General features: G+C 40.4%; 2 protein-coding genes across 3 annotated transcripts in view; one reads left to right on the top strand and one right to left on the bottom strand.

Annotated features, from left to right (window-relative positions):
* Positions 1-1,417: 1,417 nt before the first annotated feature.
* On the bottom strand, positions 1,418-8,760 carry rnf151 (ring finger protein 151). 2 transcript variants are annotated; one of them, XM_084328532.1, is made up of 5 exons: positions 8,623-8,760; positions 3,386-3,489; positions 3,070-3,166; positions 2,577-2,792; positions 1,418-2,417 (listed from the first exon to the last, which is right to left on the bottom strand). In XM_084328532.1, exons 1-5 carry the CDS (start codon positions 8,623-8,625, stop codon positions 2,163-2,165), a joined length of 675 nt encoding a protein of 224 aa, XP_084184658.1. In that variant the 5' UTR covers positions 8,626-8,760; the 3' UTR covers positions 1,418-2,162. The 2 variants fall into 2 exon arrangements, with proteins under 2 accessions (XP_084184658.1, XP_084184657.1); XM_084328531.1 differs by having other exon boundaries at positions 3,320-3,489.
* Positions 8,761-9,196: 436 nt separating this feature from the next.
* Positions 9,197-13,972, top strand: part of tbl3 (transducin beta like 3) — an 83,812-nt gene continuing 79,036 nt past the window's right edge. Inside the window, exons 1-7 of the mRNA XM_084328873.1 lie at positions 9,197-9,341; positions 9,485-9,536; positions 9,670-9,765; positions 9,847-9,894; positions 10,342-10,483; positions 10,835-10,919; positions 11,278-11,448. Coding sequence (XP_084184999.1) covers positions 9,310-9,341; positions 9,485-9,536; positions 9,670-9,765; positions 9,847-9,894; positions 10,342-10,483; positions 10,835-10,919; positions 11,278-11,448 — 626 coding nt within the window. The 5' untranslated portion in view covers positions 9,197-9,309. The remainder of the gene's footprint in view (positions 9,342-9,484; positions 9,537-9,669; positions 9,766-9,846; positions 9,895-10,341; positions 10,484-10,834; positions 10,920-11,277; positions 11,449-13,972) is intronic.

Here is a 13,972-nt window from a genome sequence, read left to right on the forward strand (position 1 = left end):
GATTTCAACAGTTGCATCTCTATAGCTATTTACAATACATGAATGCTATTTTTTAAGCAGATTCCATTCAGTCTACACAAAGTTGCATAATCTTGATTGATTGATTGAAAACTTTATTAACAGATTGCAGAATGGGTACAGTACAGCGCAATACACACAATTGTTAAGGGGATGCAGACCAGAGAAAGACTTTCGTCTTGTTTACATGAGGGTCCCCCATTTTCAATTAATCATAACATATGACATACACGACATACAGATAGACAGTACTGCTACATCTATACATTTATGACCATAACAGATTTGCAAATACAGTACTGTTTGTGATACAAAAATTGTTTAAAAAAGAGAGTATATACATTTGACGTAGAAACTGTACATTGAGGTGGGTAGGGGGGGGGGGGGCTGTACATTGGAGGTGGTTAGGTGGGTGGGGTGGGGGGGTTGGGTAGGCAGGGGAAACTGTACAACTGTACACGCAAAACTGTACATTGGAATATCGACGAAACCATACTTGGTTCCAAGAGGAGGGTCTCTTGTATTCTTGGGTTAGGTCATTTACTATACATTGGAGGGGGTTGGGTTAGGACATTTACAGGGGCCAGTTTCGAATTGCAGTCTCCCGTAGGTGTTCTTTGAGCGTGGCTTTGAAAGTGGGTAGTGATTCATTCCTTTACAGCTTTGGGTAGGGCGTTCCACATTGATGTGGCATAATTGCAAAACGTGTTTAGTCCCTTGTTTGAGCCGAATCTGGGTTTAACATGATTTGTTGAGCTCCCTCTGGTGTTATGGTTGTGGTATTCACTGACCTTTGGGAAGTATTTTGACATGTACATGGGTACCTTAGTCTTATAGTGTATCTTGTAGACCAGGCCCATTGCAAGTTGCTGTACTCTGTCTTCTACTCTAAGCCATCCTATAGTCAAAGTGGGCAGGGGTGAGGTGGGTTCTAGGAGTAAGGTCAAGTAGTAGTCTGACGGTCCAGTTTGTTTTGTGATGTTTGTAATCTTGTTTTTAGCGCCTTTGAGGTACTTTGGTACTTTGCTCCTGCCAGAGTCTTCAGGGTATCTCTATATAAAATTCCCTCTGCAGAAAAAGGCAAGTCTTATCCAAGTTTTGAGCATGATTCAACAAACATGATTCATGATCTTCAGTGTTTTGTTGGTTTAATCTGCGTATATATTATAACAGTCAATTATTTGGTAGTTTTCTTTATGTCTTCAACACATTACCGTTTCATTTGACCTGTGTATTGAAACTTTAAGGCCTATATGGTGGTTGTTGCTTTTCACATTCATATGGATACATTTGAAAGTAGACATTGACAATAACGTAGTGTGATATTGCTTTATTTAAAAAAAGGCATATGAACAAATCGTGACCATGGAATTATAAGGTTCCATATGATAATTCGGTCAGGATTGAGTTATAGATGTAGCTGTATAAACAAGTGTTTACATGTAGCTGAAGTTATATACGGGGAAAAAAAAGAAAAAAAAATGTAAACAGATTATTTTAGTGGGTAAGAAATGCCACTTAAAAGGTTCTAATAGTTTTCTTTTATGGGATGTAAAAGCTTTAATGATCAGTATCTCAGAACGACTCTGCGGGCAGATATTGAACCTTATAATTCCAAACTCACAAAACCATGAGGCAACAGAACAAAATTGTTACAAATCCAAACATTTCAATCATGTAGGCTACCTACCTACACCAAAGAAAAACGCCTTCAAAGAAATGATACACATGTTCAAACTGTCGCCAAAGGCCTGAAACCAGGACAGAATGTCAGCGACCCGTGCAAAAGAAATAAAAAAAACACACCATTCTGCACTAAGGGCAGGTGAAAGGCAACCACATAAACACACTTTTATACATGCATATAACCCATAACTCTGTATGCTAGCATATAGAATAATGCTGTATATGCATATATATATATTTATTCTCACCGTGTATATACATCTATCCACACCGTCTGTACATACCTGCACATAATCCTTTTTACATGTCTGTAGATACTATATCTGTACATACAGTATCCCTACTCTTACTAGTTCAATCGTGTAGGCTACCTACACCAAAGGAAAACGCCTTCAAGGAAATTATACACATGTTTAAACTGTACACAGCGGGCCAGCGGCTGTGGCCTGGCTCCTCCCTCAGGAACTGTTGTTATTACTACGGCTCAGGGTCCCGGCCGAGCCGCTCGCCACGCCCTGGTCCTCCTCCTCCACCTCCTCTAGGTCGTCCATGACCTCCAGGCTCTCACAGATCAGCCCTATCTGCCTCTTCATGTGGGCCATGGTGCTCTGCATCCTCCTCATCTTTCTCTGCAGGGCGGCGGCGATAGCCCTGTGGTTCCTCTGGCGAGCCTCGTACTCCTGCCTCAGCTGCTGGTAGCAGTTGTGCTGTGCCTGGGGGAGAGAAAGGAGTTTATATATACACAGTATATGCACACACTCATTTTGCAACTTCAATTTCTGTTTAGTCTAAGTTTATTGCTCGGTTTGTATTTTTCTTTCAGTTCACTACAAAAATTATTTTTCTATCTTTCTTGGCTTAGTGTTAACAACCTGTGTGCGGTGGGACAGCACTGTGCCACAGCCCATGTGGCAGGGTTGGCGCCAGTGCTCACAGTGGCGGGCGTGGGTGTCCAGGTCCCGACGGAGGAGCTGTGCCCGGCATCCCTGGTAGGGGCAGGGGATGAGCTCGTACAGACAGCCCATACTGTGGCAGTACTGCTCCGACAGAGGGAAGGTCTCCGGGCAGCCACGGATCTCATTCTTACACTACATAAAGGGATAAAGGGTGGGGAAACCATTCATGAGCAGACAATCATAAAGTTATGGAAGAGTTTTCCTCTATATGGTGGCTATACTAAATATGTGTATACTAAATATCTTTAGTGGGAAATGTGTATGTATTACACATATGCTCTATTTCTACACAATTGAAAAACAGTTCATTTGACAGTTTTTTATGATAATGATGATGATGATGATGATGATGATGATGATGATGATGATGATAATGCATATTGATGATACCAGTAACACATTGTATTACCTTGGCCTTCAGGCGGCCAATAGACTTGCTCAGCTTGAACATGACGAAGATCAAGTTGTGGTTTACAGGCTTTCTGCAGCAGGGGCAGGTCTCCTGTCTAGAGTTGGACATAACCATCAGTTCTACAGCCATCAGGTAAACACTTGGGAGTGTCGATCAACGGTAAGATATTACAGTGCAGTTTGAACACATTCTTGTCTTGGCATATTGATCCGTGTTTATGTTTGCGGTGATGAGGCACAGCCAGTACCTCTTCAGCCATTGTAAAATGCATTTCTTGCAGAAGATGTGGTGACATGCAGCTCTTACTGGGCACCTGAGGACGCCCTGGCATATGGTGCAGATCACGTCATAGTCAGGCGTGTCGACAAACAGCTCCACATCATAGCCCCCACTCTGCGATGACATTTCTGGATCCGCCTGGGCACAACAATGTCAAGAACACAACCTTTATTCAGATTGGGTCGGCAGTGTAGTCATAATAATAATAATAATAATAATATCTTCTTCTTCTTCTTTAGAATTTCCGGCAGTGTAGACGCAACATGGCGTATTACTGCCCTCCTCAGTTCCATACTACGCCCACAATTTAGGCCTTAAAACATAAAAAAAAAAAAAAAAAATAATAATAATAATAATAATAATAATAGTAATAATAATAAATAAAATAACACTATATCCTCTGATACAACTCTGACTAGTGCAGAAATGTCAGCACTGTCAGCTGGTGGTTCTCATTATCCATGCCAAAGAAAGATTTAAGAGAGAAGGAAGAGACTCCCAATTCTGATAACCTTTTATAAAAGATTTTCCTTTCTTTCCTATACCTTTCACATTCTAGGAAAACATGCTTGACAGTTTCAGTCTCTCCACATTCACACCGCCCATCTGGATGTTTTCCCACAATGCACAAGGTACTGTTCAACCCACAATGTCCCAGCCTCAATCTACACATCTTGACCCTATCGCTCCTAGACCCATATCCAGCCACCTTGATTTTGACCCGAGGCTGCAGAGAGAAATAGTGCCTTCCCTTGGTCCCCTTTTCCCACTCAGCCTGCCACTCAGCCTCAACTCCTTTCTTTATCTTCTCTCTGAGTTCCACTCTTCCCATTGAAATGCCTATCTCTTCCTCCCTTCCCAGGCTCCGTTTGGCAAGGGAATCAGCTATCTCATTTCCCTCAAACCCAGCATGCCCCGGAACCCAACAAAACTCCACTGAACAGCCTGCCTTCTCAATCCTATATAAAACCAACATTATTTCCTGAATGAGATCAGGGCGAGCTTTAGACCTACCTGCACTCAGAGCCATCAGTGCAGCAGCCGAGTCAGAACATATGATCACCTGGCTTGGTCCCACTTCCTCCACCCGCCACAATGCCCAGAGAATGGCAAGTAACTCTGTCACAAATACAGAGCTGCCATCAGAGATTCTCTGTCCCTTACCGATCCCTAACCGAGGCACACACCACCAAAAAAGCCTGCCCTCCCACTTTCAGGATCCACAGAGCCATCAGTAAAAACCTCCAGAGACCCTGAGGCCAAAAGGAACCTCTCTATTTCTCCCACAATCTCGCCCTTGTCATTCTCCATCAAGAACCTAAATTCAATAACTCGATCAGGAACTAGCCAAAATGGCACTGACAGCCAACGAGTGTGCTCCGCAACCCCCACCTTGATGCAACCTCAACTTCCTGGCCCACTGATCAATACTGGACAAAAAGGCTTATACTTATCCCCATCTCCTGAAAGTAAACACCTAGCTACACTAGTCCCACTTAATTTTGCCAAGTACTGTAGCCCTAACTTAATTCTCCTCAGATTTAAGGGCAACTCCCCCATTTCCACCAACAGTGCTGGAACTGGAGTGGTCTTAAAAGCTGAAAGCTCCACAACAGATTCTCAGAGCCTTGCACTGAAGCACATCCAGCTTTCCTAAATTAGACTTGGCAGCAGAACCGTACACAAAACAGCCATAATCAATTGCTGACCTGATCATCGCCTGATATATCAAGCACATGGTCTCTCTATCCGCTCCCCACCCACTCCCAGCCAAGCTTCTCAGCACATTCACTATTCTTTCACACTTTGCCAGGGTTTTCTCTATATGAACAGCCCAATTCATTCTTTCATCGAACCAAACTCCCAAAAATGTAAACACCTTCACTTTGTCTAAGGGAGACCCATAGATGACCAGCCCACCTCTATAGGCAACTTCCTTTAAAAACCAAAAATCATATAATTAGACTTAGAGGCTGATATTTAAAAACCCCACTTGTCTCCCCATTCCCTATACTTCCCCCAGGTCAGAGCTCTTTGAACCTGCTTTAAACAATACTCAACATTCCTCCCTCTTTTCCATATGGCCCCATCATCTGCAAATAAAGACAACCCAAACCCTCTTCCAATTTGACCAAAAATGTCATTAATCATAACATCGAAGAGGACTGGACTAATCACACTTCCTTGCGGGGTGCCATTTTCTATTTTTACAGTTTTTGAGGTTTGCCCCCCCACACATACTTGAATTGTCCTGTCTAATAAAAAATCCTTTATCCAATTAAACATTAAACGGCGACTGATTCCATTGTAGACCTGCCATGGATTTATATATATATGTTCTAGAATGTTTGATTATGACATCATACTGTGACATCACAAATGTTCTAGCATGTTTGATTATGACATCATACTGTAACATCAGAAATGTTCTAGAATGTTTGATTATGACATCATACTGTGACATCACAAATGTTCTAGAATGTTCTATTATGACAAATAAGATGGTTCAATGGGTCTCATTCTCCAAAATCTTTCAAAGAGTTCTCTTGGAAGACTTATCTTGGAACCGACTCAATGACAAGTTCACTCTGAGTCCCGAACGTGCTGGTAATATGTCTTAAGGGGCTGAAACGGTCACAGCTGTGATATGATCTGATATCTGCTTGGAGAATGGCATTCTGTCTTAAACTCGAAAGCGCGTTCCCGTTCAGGTCATTTGCATACAAAACAACGCCTCCAGAGCCCCTTATAAGGCAAAGTAATGACGCAGCTGTGTGGAAATGGATGCGGAAGTGCCTTGCGAGTCTTGCGCGACCCATCGAAATGAGATTAGATTAATGTATTGTCATCATATATAGTACAGCTCGTGGTACACCTGCCGCAGCGCGCACACACACACACGCGCAGTATACTGTAGCCTACGGCGTAATGAAGGAACGCAGTATAGGCTTATTATTCCATTAATGCCTACGGCGTAATGAATGAACGCAGTATAGGCTTATTATTCCATTAATGACTTGTTGCATTAGGATTTAGTATAGATACTATATGCTCTGCCCTATGTACAGTATAGGTACAGTCTGTACTTATACTGTACGTAGGGCAGAGGCAGAGCATATATAGTATCTACTAAATCCTAATGAAACAAGTAACTAGAATATATTAAGCCTATACTGTTCATTATGTAGGCCATACTGGCGCACACAAGACTTGTTATGGAATATTAATGCAGTCTATTTCCATGCGATTAGCTTTAGTTCTTATTTATTTATTTATCCACTGTCATTTCAGTGTTGGTGTATAGGCTATATAGTGTATTTCAATATAAGTTTAATTGATTAATGATATATTCGAAGGAATGCAGGGTTATAGCTATATCAACCCCCTCCAATGTACAGTAAATGACCAAGTATGGTTGTCAATATCCCAATGTACAGTTTTGCTTGTACAGTGTCCCCCCCCCCCCCCGCCAACCACCTCCAATGTACAGTCCCCCCCAACCCACCCACCCAACCCCACCCCACCTACCAAACCTCCTCTAACAGTTTCTACATCAAATGTATATACTCTCTTTTCTGGACTTTTTTGTATCACAAACAGTACTGTATTTGCAAATCTGGTATGTCATAAATGTATAGATGTAGCAGTACTGTCTATCTGTATGTCGTGTGTCATATATGTTATGATGAATTGAAAATGGGGGACCTGATGTAAACAAGACGAACGTCTTTCTCTGGTCTGCATCCCCTTAACAATTGTATGTAATTGAGCTGTACTGTACTGTACCCATTCTGCAATCTGTTAATAAAGTTTTCAATCAATCAATCAATCAATCAAACAAAGGTCTGACTCTGTCCCATTGTAATCAATGGGATATATTGCATGTTGACCTGCATTCTTTCAAATGTATATAATTAATCATTAAAACAGATGTGTAACAAATAAGAAATTCCACAGAAGGCATTAAATAATAATTATTTTCAATAATTTCACAATAATTGCATAATTGTGTTTGAATATCTGAGTAATTAAAGTAATTATACATTTGTCCAAAATAGCTGGTTGATATGGTTAAGCAGCTGCCTTGTGATCAGATGAATCCATATTATTTATTTTTCCGACATCAAATGCGTAATTTCTTATCGTACAAATATTGTCATTTATTTTAATTATGATTAAGTAATTAATTCCAAGGAGGCCTGTAGCGTTAACATGAAGGAATCACTATGAGAACACAGTCTGTCAAGTTAATAAAATGTTCAATTAGTCAATCAATCATAAGTGTGCTCCTCAGCACTCTTAAATCTGCTCTCAGCCATGCTCAAATCTGATCTCAGGAAAATGTGGGGACTCGCGCTACCAGCCCTAATATGTCTTAAATGGCCAGAAATCTGCCTAAGAGGAAATTTTTGGTCGTAAATTCGTTCGGGAATGAGACCCAATGACTTTATCTAAATCCAATCAATATTAATAATGCCGTTTCAGGAGACCCAGGGCGCTTAACAGGAAATCAGGCATTTAGATAAGATAAGATAAGATCATTTATATTCATATGATATATTTGGGTATATATGGATATGGATATGTAAAGTATTAGATTAGGTTAAGATAAGATTCAAATGTATTGTCATCGTATAGCACAAGTACAGTACAATGAAAGGAAGTTGGCATCTAACCAGAGTGCAGCGCATAACAATATACAGTGTAACAAGTGATTATAGTGATATATATATTTGCTGATAGCTGGCCACACTCCATGTCCTCAAAGAAACAGGTGGACATTCTGTATGCCTGTGTGTAAAGCCTCAGTGTGACAACACCAAACACTGTTGTCAACATGAAAGCAACAAGTGACAAATAACAATAGACTTGTTCTGGAAAGTCATATGACTGGTCATGTGATCAAACAAAGCAGATGTGATGTTTCTCTGATGTGTCTTTACAGTCATTTGACAAAACAAATGTTATTGATTGTTTTTTAAGTAAATATTCAGCAACAGCGAAGATTGGCTATAATTGTCAAGAATTCCCAGACAATCTTTAATCAAGGTAAAAAATAAAATAAAAAATGAAATAAACGCAATATAGTACGTGTATTAATATATGTGAAACTATGACTATGATGCCAACATTTATTAAATTCCACATTTCTACATGATGTACTAAAAGAAACCATCTCGAATTTAGACTTGAGCAACAAAATGACCTAATTTAAGAGAAAAATAATTATGGAATCTGTATATCATAATAAACAAATGTTTTGCAGCTCACCATGATAATGCTCTGCGTTCACCCTGTTGCCATTCCCGTTGTCTAATCCATATCGTACACAGTCATGTAGCACCCCGCACACACCCTCCTTATCAATAGAACACATACATGAACATTCCTGACAAAACATAGGCTTAAAGGAGGGACCATGCGCACCAACATATGAAACCACTAAATTATATAAAGCATTGAAATAACGGTGTTTCGTAGTGGAGCGTGTTCTTTCCCTCCTGTTCTAGCATCAAACGCGAGGCTCTCCCTGTGAAACAGAACTTTTTGTCGAGACGAGTGGTTCTATCTAGCAGCATCCATAGCTACCTGCGTTGCTCTGTAAATGTTAGGAAAGATATTGTTAGGGATTATGTACATTATTCCTTTTCAAAGTCGATTATCTGAGTAAACTTCATGCAATTCCAACACTTGCATGTCCTCTGCCTCAAATGCTACAGACTATTTATTTTATATGACGGAAAATTTTGAAAATTACATTACATTCCTCAAAACCTTCTAACCAATCACAGCGTCGTGCGCATTCTCCTCTCTGTCAGATGACGTCTAATCCATGCGACTCATACTTACCAACACATGTCGGATTTGTTGATCGTAGCAAATGTCTTATGAAGAATAAGTGATCGAAATTACTTTACCTGGCAAATATTGTGATTTTTGGCACGTCTTCTGAGCAAGATGGCAAACGCCAATCTGAAGTTTAAAACAAAGTAAGTTAACGGTAGACTCATTTCACGTGGATACTGCAGACCTCGCTAGGTGGCTAACTTGGCTAACGTTAGCCAGCGAATGTTAGCTCAATACCTTTACATGAATGAACACATACCAACTTATTTCTATTATTCCCATACAGTTATGCTGCTTCCAGCAAGATTGAACCATTTTATAAAGGGGGGAAAGTGCAGGTGAGTTGTTGACTACCTTGTTTTTTTTAGATTGTAACGTTACTTTGAAGTTTACTATACATAACTTGCAGAGAATAGATAATTACCCTATTGCATACTGAGACCACTCTGATCTTTTATTCTCTGTTCTCAGATCAGCAAAGATGAGAAGTACATCTTTTGCACCTGCAGTTCACGTGTCAATGTCCTGGACATCAGCACAGGAAACATTGTGCACAGCATTGAGCAGGTGAGGCTTTCTCTCTCTAACGTTACACTGATGATGATATAATAATATTACCTGTCATTTATTCTGATACTGTGATTGCAGGAGGATCAGGAAGACATCACATCATTCACTCTCAGCTGTGATGATGAGGTAAACGAAACAATGCCTGCTGTTGTGACCAATTTCTTAATCATGTGTCAATCCAATCCTTAACGCTCAAACTGTTCATTATAGAGTATAGATCCAATAGCCTAAAGATGCATTGTGTATAATTTGATAGTGCCTGTAAATGAGACTGATTAATCCTATATACACTTTATTATATTATGTCCAACAATTTGTAATGAGGACCGCATACACTCAGCTATGTACAATCTCATGGAATAAGCACATGGTTCTCATTCTATCAGGCCAGCAATGGAGACTATGTAGACTCAACTAATTTACATGCTTTTCCCCCCCACATAATTGTTGTTCATAGTTTCTATTCAACAGTCCTCATTTCAAATGATCGGAACAATCCTACACAGATGCGTGATCCCAGAGTCTGTTACGCTGTATAATCTGGACCTATCTCCCCTCTCTCTCCCACCACAGATCCTGGTGACCGCCAGCAGAGCTCTCCTACTGAAACAGTGGGACTGGAAGCAGGCCCAATGCACTCGCTCCTGGAGGGCCATTCACACAGCACCTGTAGCCAGCATGACTTTTGACCCCACCACCACGCTACTGGCCACAGGTCAGCTCACGCAAGACTAATGAGAAAGAGTTAGGCGGACATCTGCTGTGTAGTATAATTGTCTATCTAATCTCTGCTATGGGAAAAACATTTCTTGTAATTACAGTTTTGGTGGATTGTTTGAATTCAAAATTAATGTTTTTTATGTGGCTGGTATGATGGCCCATGAAGTCTTTTCAAAACCCATCGTATATAAAAAAGAAAATGAATGGTCAATCTGAATATAAAAATGTTTTTATACAATTCCTGAAAAAGTATTTATTTGGAGATTAGATATTTTCATTAGATATCTGCAATAAACTGTATATTTACACAAAAGATTATTATTCTTACTCTCTTATTGTCTTGCAGGTGGCTGTGATGGCACCATTAAGCTATGGGACATACTGAAGCAGTACTGCACTCACAACCTGAAAGGCTCGTCTGGTGTTGTGCAGTAAGTACAATGGACTTAAAATTAAACCATCGAGATGTGCTTTAGGTGCAGACTTTCAGCTTTAATTTGAGGGTATTTACATCCAAATCAGGTGAACAGTGTAGACAGTTTTTACATGTGCCCCCCCACACACACACACTTTTAAGGGACCCAAAGTAAATTCCCTCGAATTTAAAGCTGGAAGTCTGCATTTAAAGCGCATCTTGATTGTTTAATTTCAAATCCATTGCGGTGGTGTACAGAGCCAAAAGGATGACAATTGTGTTGTCAAAATATTTATGGATCTGACTGTACATGGTTAGGAAAGTTTGTAGTAGTTTTAGTGTTCCTGATCAGTGAACTGGTTTTGCCTCTGCAGTCTGGTCCAGTTCCACCCAGACATCAGTCTCCTGCAGCTGTTCTCCTCCTCCATGGACTGTGGCATCAGACTGTGGGACCTGCGCTCCAGCCAGTGTGTGTGTGTGTTGCAGAGCCATTACAGCGCCGTCACCTCCCTCGCCTTCACCCCCGACGGTGGCACCATGGTCAGGTACGGTGTTGCCCGTGCTGATCTCTGGGTGGGATTCCTATTGTATTAGTACACGTACTACTAGTGTCCAACCCCCGAACAAAATCCAATCCAATCTGAAGACAATCGACCAATCTCTTATTTAGGCTGAGGAATCGTGACAGGGGAGTCAAGAAAAGAGGGCAGAGCTTAGGATAAGTCAACTGGACATGTACTAAAATGGCGGCTATTGTTTTCACTCGCATACACTTCTAAAATTACAAAAAGCATAATAATGTGTACTATGATAGTGCTCTCCCATACCATACTCAGGGGTGGCCAACCAGTCAGAGACTAAGAGCCACAAAAATGACTGTGGTACCACAAAGAGCCACACCATATACCAGCGTTTCTCAATTTTTTTTCAGTCACGGCACCCTTCATGTGTTTATAGGTCTCACCCTCTGGCCTCTGAAGTTGCTAATGTCTTTTATTTGGGCCTCACAGGGTTAAAAGTACCCTGTGAGACGGTTGCGAAATTACTAAATCACTTTTAGCCATTTAAAAAAATAATGTTTATTTAAAATGTTAAGCACATGTATTGGTCCTGTTGTTCAGCCTCACAATGCTATTTGATAGTAAATGTGTTTATATGTCCCACCCTCTGGCCTATGAAGTTGCTAATGTATTTTTAATTTGGGCCTCACAGTGTTAACCTCTTAAGCCCGAGATATACAGTAAAAGTGTATATTTTCAGCATTATGTTTGTTTACCAATTATTTTAACTGTTATTAGTGAAATATAAGATTATAGAAATCTCAGGGCATTGAGTCGGAAACCGGCGCATATTGACAGGAGGAAGTGGCACAGCCAAAAGTGAGTGTAGTCTTTTGAAGGAAGAGACTCAGTGCTTTAGAATTTTGAAAAACTACCCTACCCAGCTCACACCAGCCCCTGTCAATCATCTGACTTCTGGATTAACTTTTTTATTTCTCTATTTTTTGGGATTATCTCCCACAAACCTGAACGTTATTGCCATAAAACGGAACACAGTTAGTTTCTCTACCTTTCTGTGAACGTCTTGCAAAAAACGGTGTTGCAATACGATGAAAAATGGTGGAGAAATTTACATTATAAAAAAGATGGCAGAATTCAGTACTGTATCTACAAAACCTTCTGTATAATCATCTTCCCTTTATTCATTTGCTTAGATTTTTCAGGTCTGGTCAATTTTAGCATGGTGTTATTCACAATCAAAGATATATTTTTTTTAAATAGAATTGATATTCTCCTTTGGTTGGTTCATTACAATTTACTCAAGCCTAGTAACAGACACACTATTTCTGACACTGATCCATATATGTCCCTAGATTCAGATACAAAGAACATGCAAATGGACCATTTAAAAAAAATTGTAAATGTTTATTCTACGTCCTTATGGAATGAGTGACATAAAAAAAAAATAATAATAATAAAAAAAAAAAAAATGTATGGATGGAAGAGCCGCACATTGACGGGCAAAGAGCCGCATGCGGCTCGCGAGCCGCGGGTTGGCCACCCCTGCTCTAGCAGATCATACCACACCCATTAGCAGACTGTTCCTTGATCGCCCCTGTCTCTCCTATAGTACTATAGTGTATATAGTGCTCTCTGTATAGTACTTGTTAGTACTAGTAGTACTGTATATTTAAGCATTACATCACGCGCAGGAGTGGTTTGTGACCAATAAACCATGCCTAGGGGTGGTCGTTAGGCCCGAGGCGCAGCCGAGGGTCGCTAGACCCCCCTAGGCATGGTTTATTGGTCACAAATCACGACTACAAGTGGTGTAAAGCTTTTATACAACTGCCAGATTCATCCAACCTTATTTCTATACAATAAACACACATTAATCGAAGATTTATTGAAAACCATCCGCCAGAAAAAGTAGTTCCCACAACTACAAAAAAGACAAGTTGCCTCCATGTGGAAGTAGCTTGAAGTGCATCCAACCAAACTAACACATCCAACTGTGTATTATTGGAATGATTGAGAGAAGTTGCCTCATGTGGAAGCAGCTTGAAGTGCATCCAACCAACTAACACATCCAACTGTGTATTATTGGAATGATTGATTGAACATTTTATTACCAGATGCAGAATGGGTACAATACAGTACGGCTCAATACACACAATTGTTAAGGGAATGCAGACCTACTTTCCATAGAACTTCATTCTTAGATGCTTCTATATAAAGTAGGTAAAACAAATTAAAACGTTTTCTTTGCCCTATAGGAAAAAAACGTTTTCTTCGCCCTATTTTTTTATTTATTTCTTTTAGCCTAAACTTAACCAGTTGGAAACCAGGGGTACAGTAATAAAATTAGCAATCAACCAATCAATCAATTCAATAGACCATGCTCACTTAAAACAGCGCTGCTTCTCTCTCAGTCTGACTCCCCCGCTGTTGCAGACAGGAGTGTGTGTGTGTGTCACTGTGTGTGTATGTGTGTGTGTGTGTTTGTGGGTACGCCAGCGTCGGACAGTGTGAGAGTGAACGCTGCAGTCAGTGGAAAGGAAGTAGAAAT

Source organism: Notolepis coatsorum (genome assembly GCF_963971535.1).
Source record: "Notolepis coatsorum genome assembly, chromosome: 14".
Taxonomy (NCBI): Eukaryota; Metazoa; Chordata; class Actinopteri; order Aulopiformes; family Paralepididae; genus Notolepis; species Notolepis coatsorum.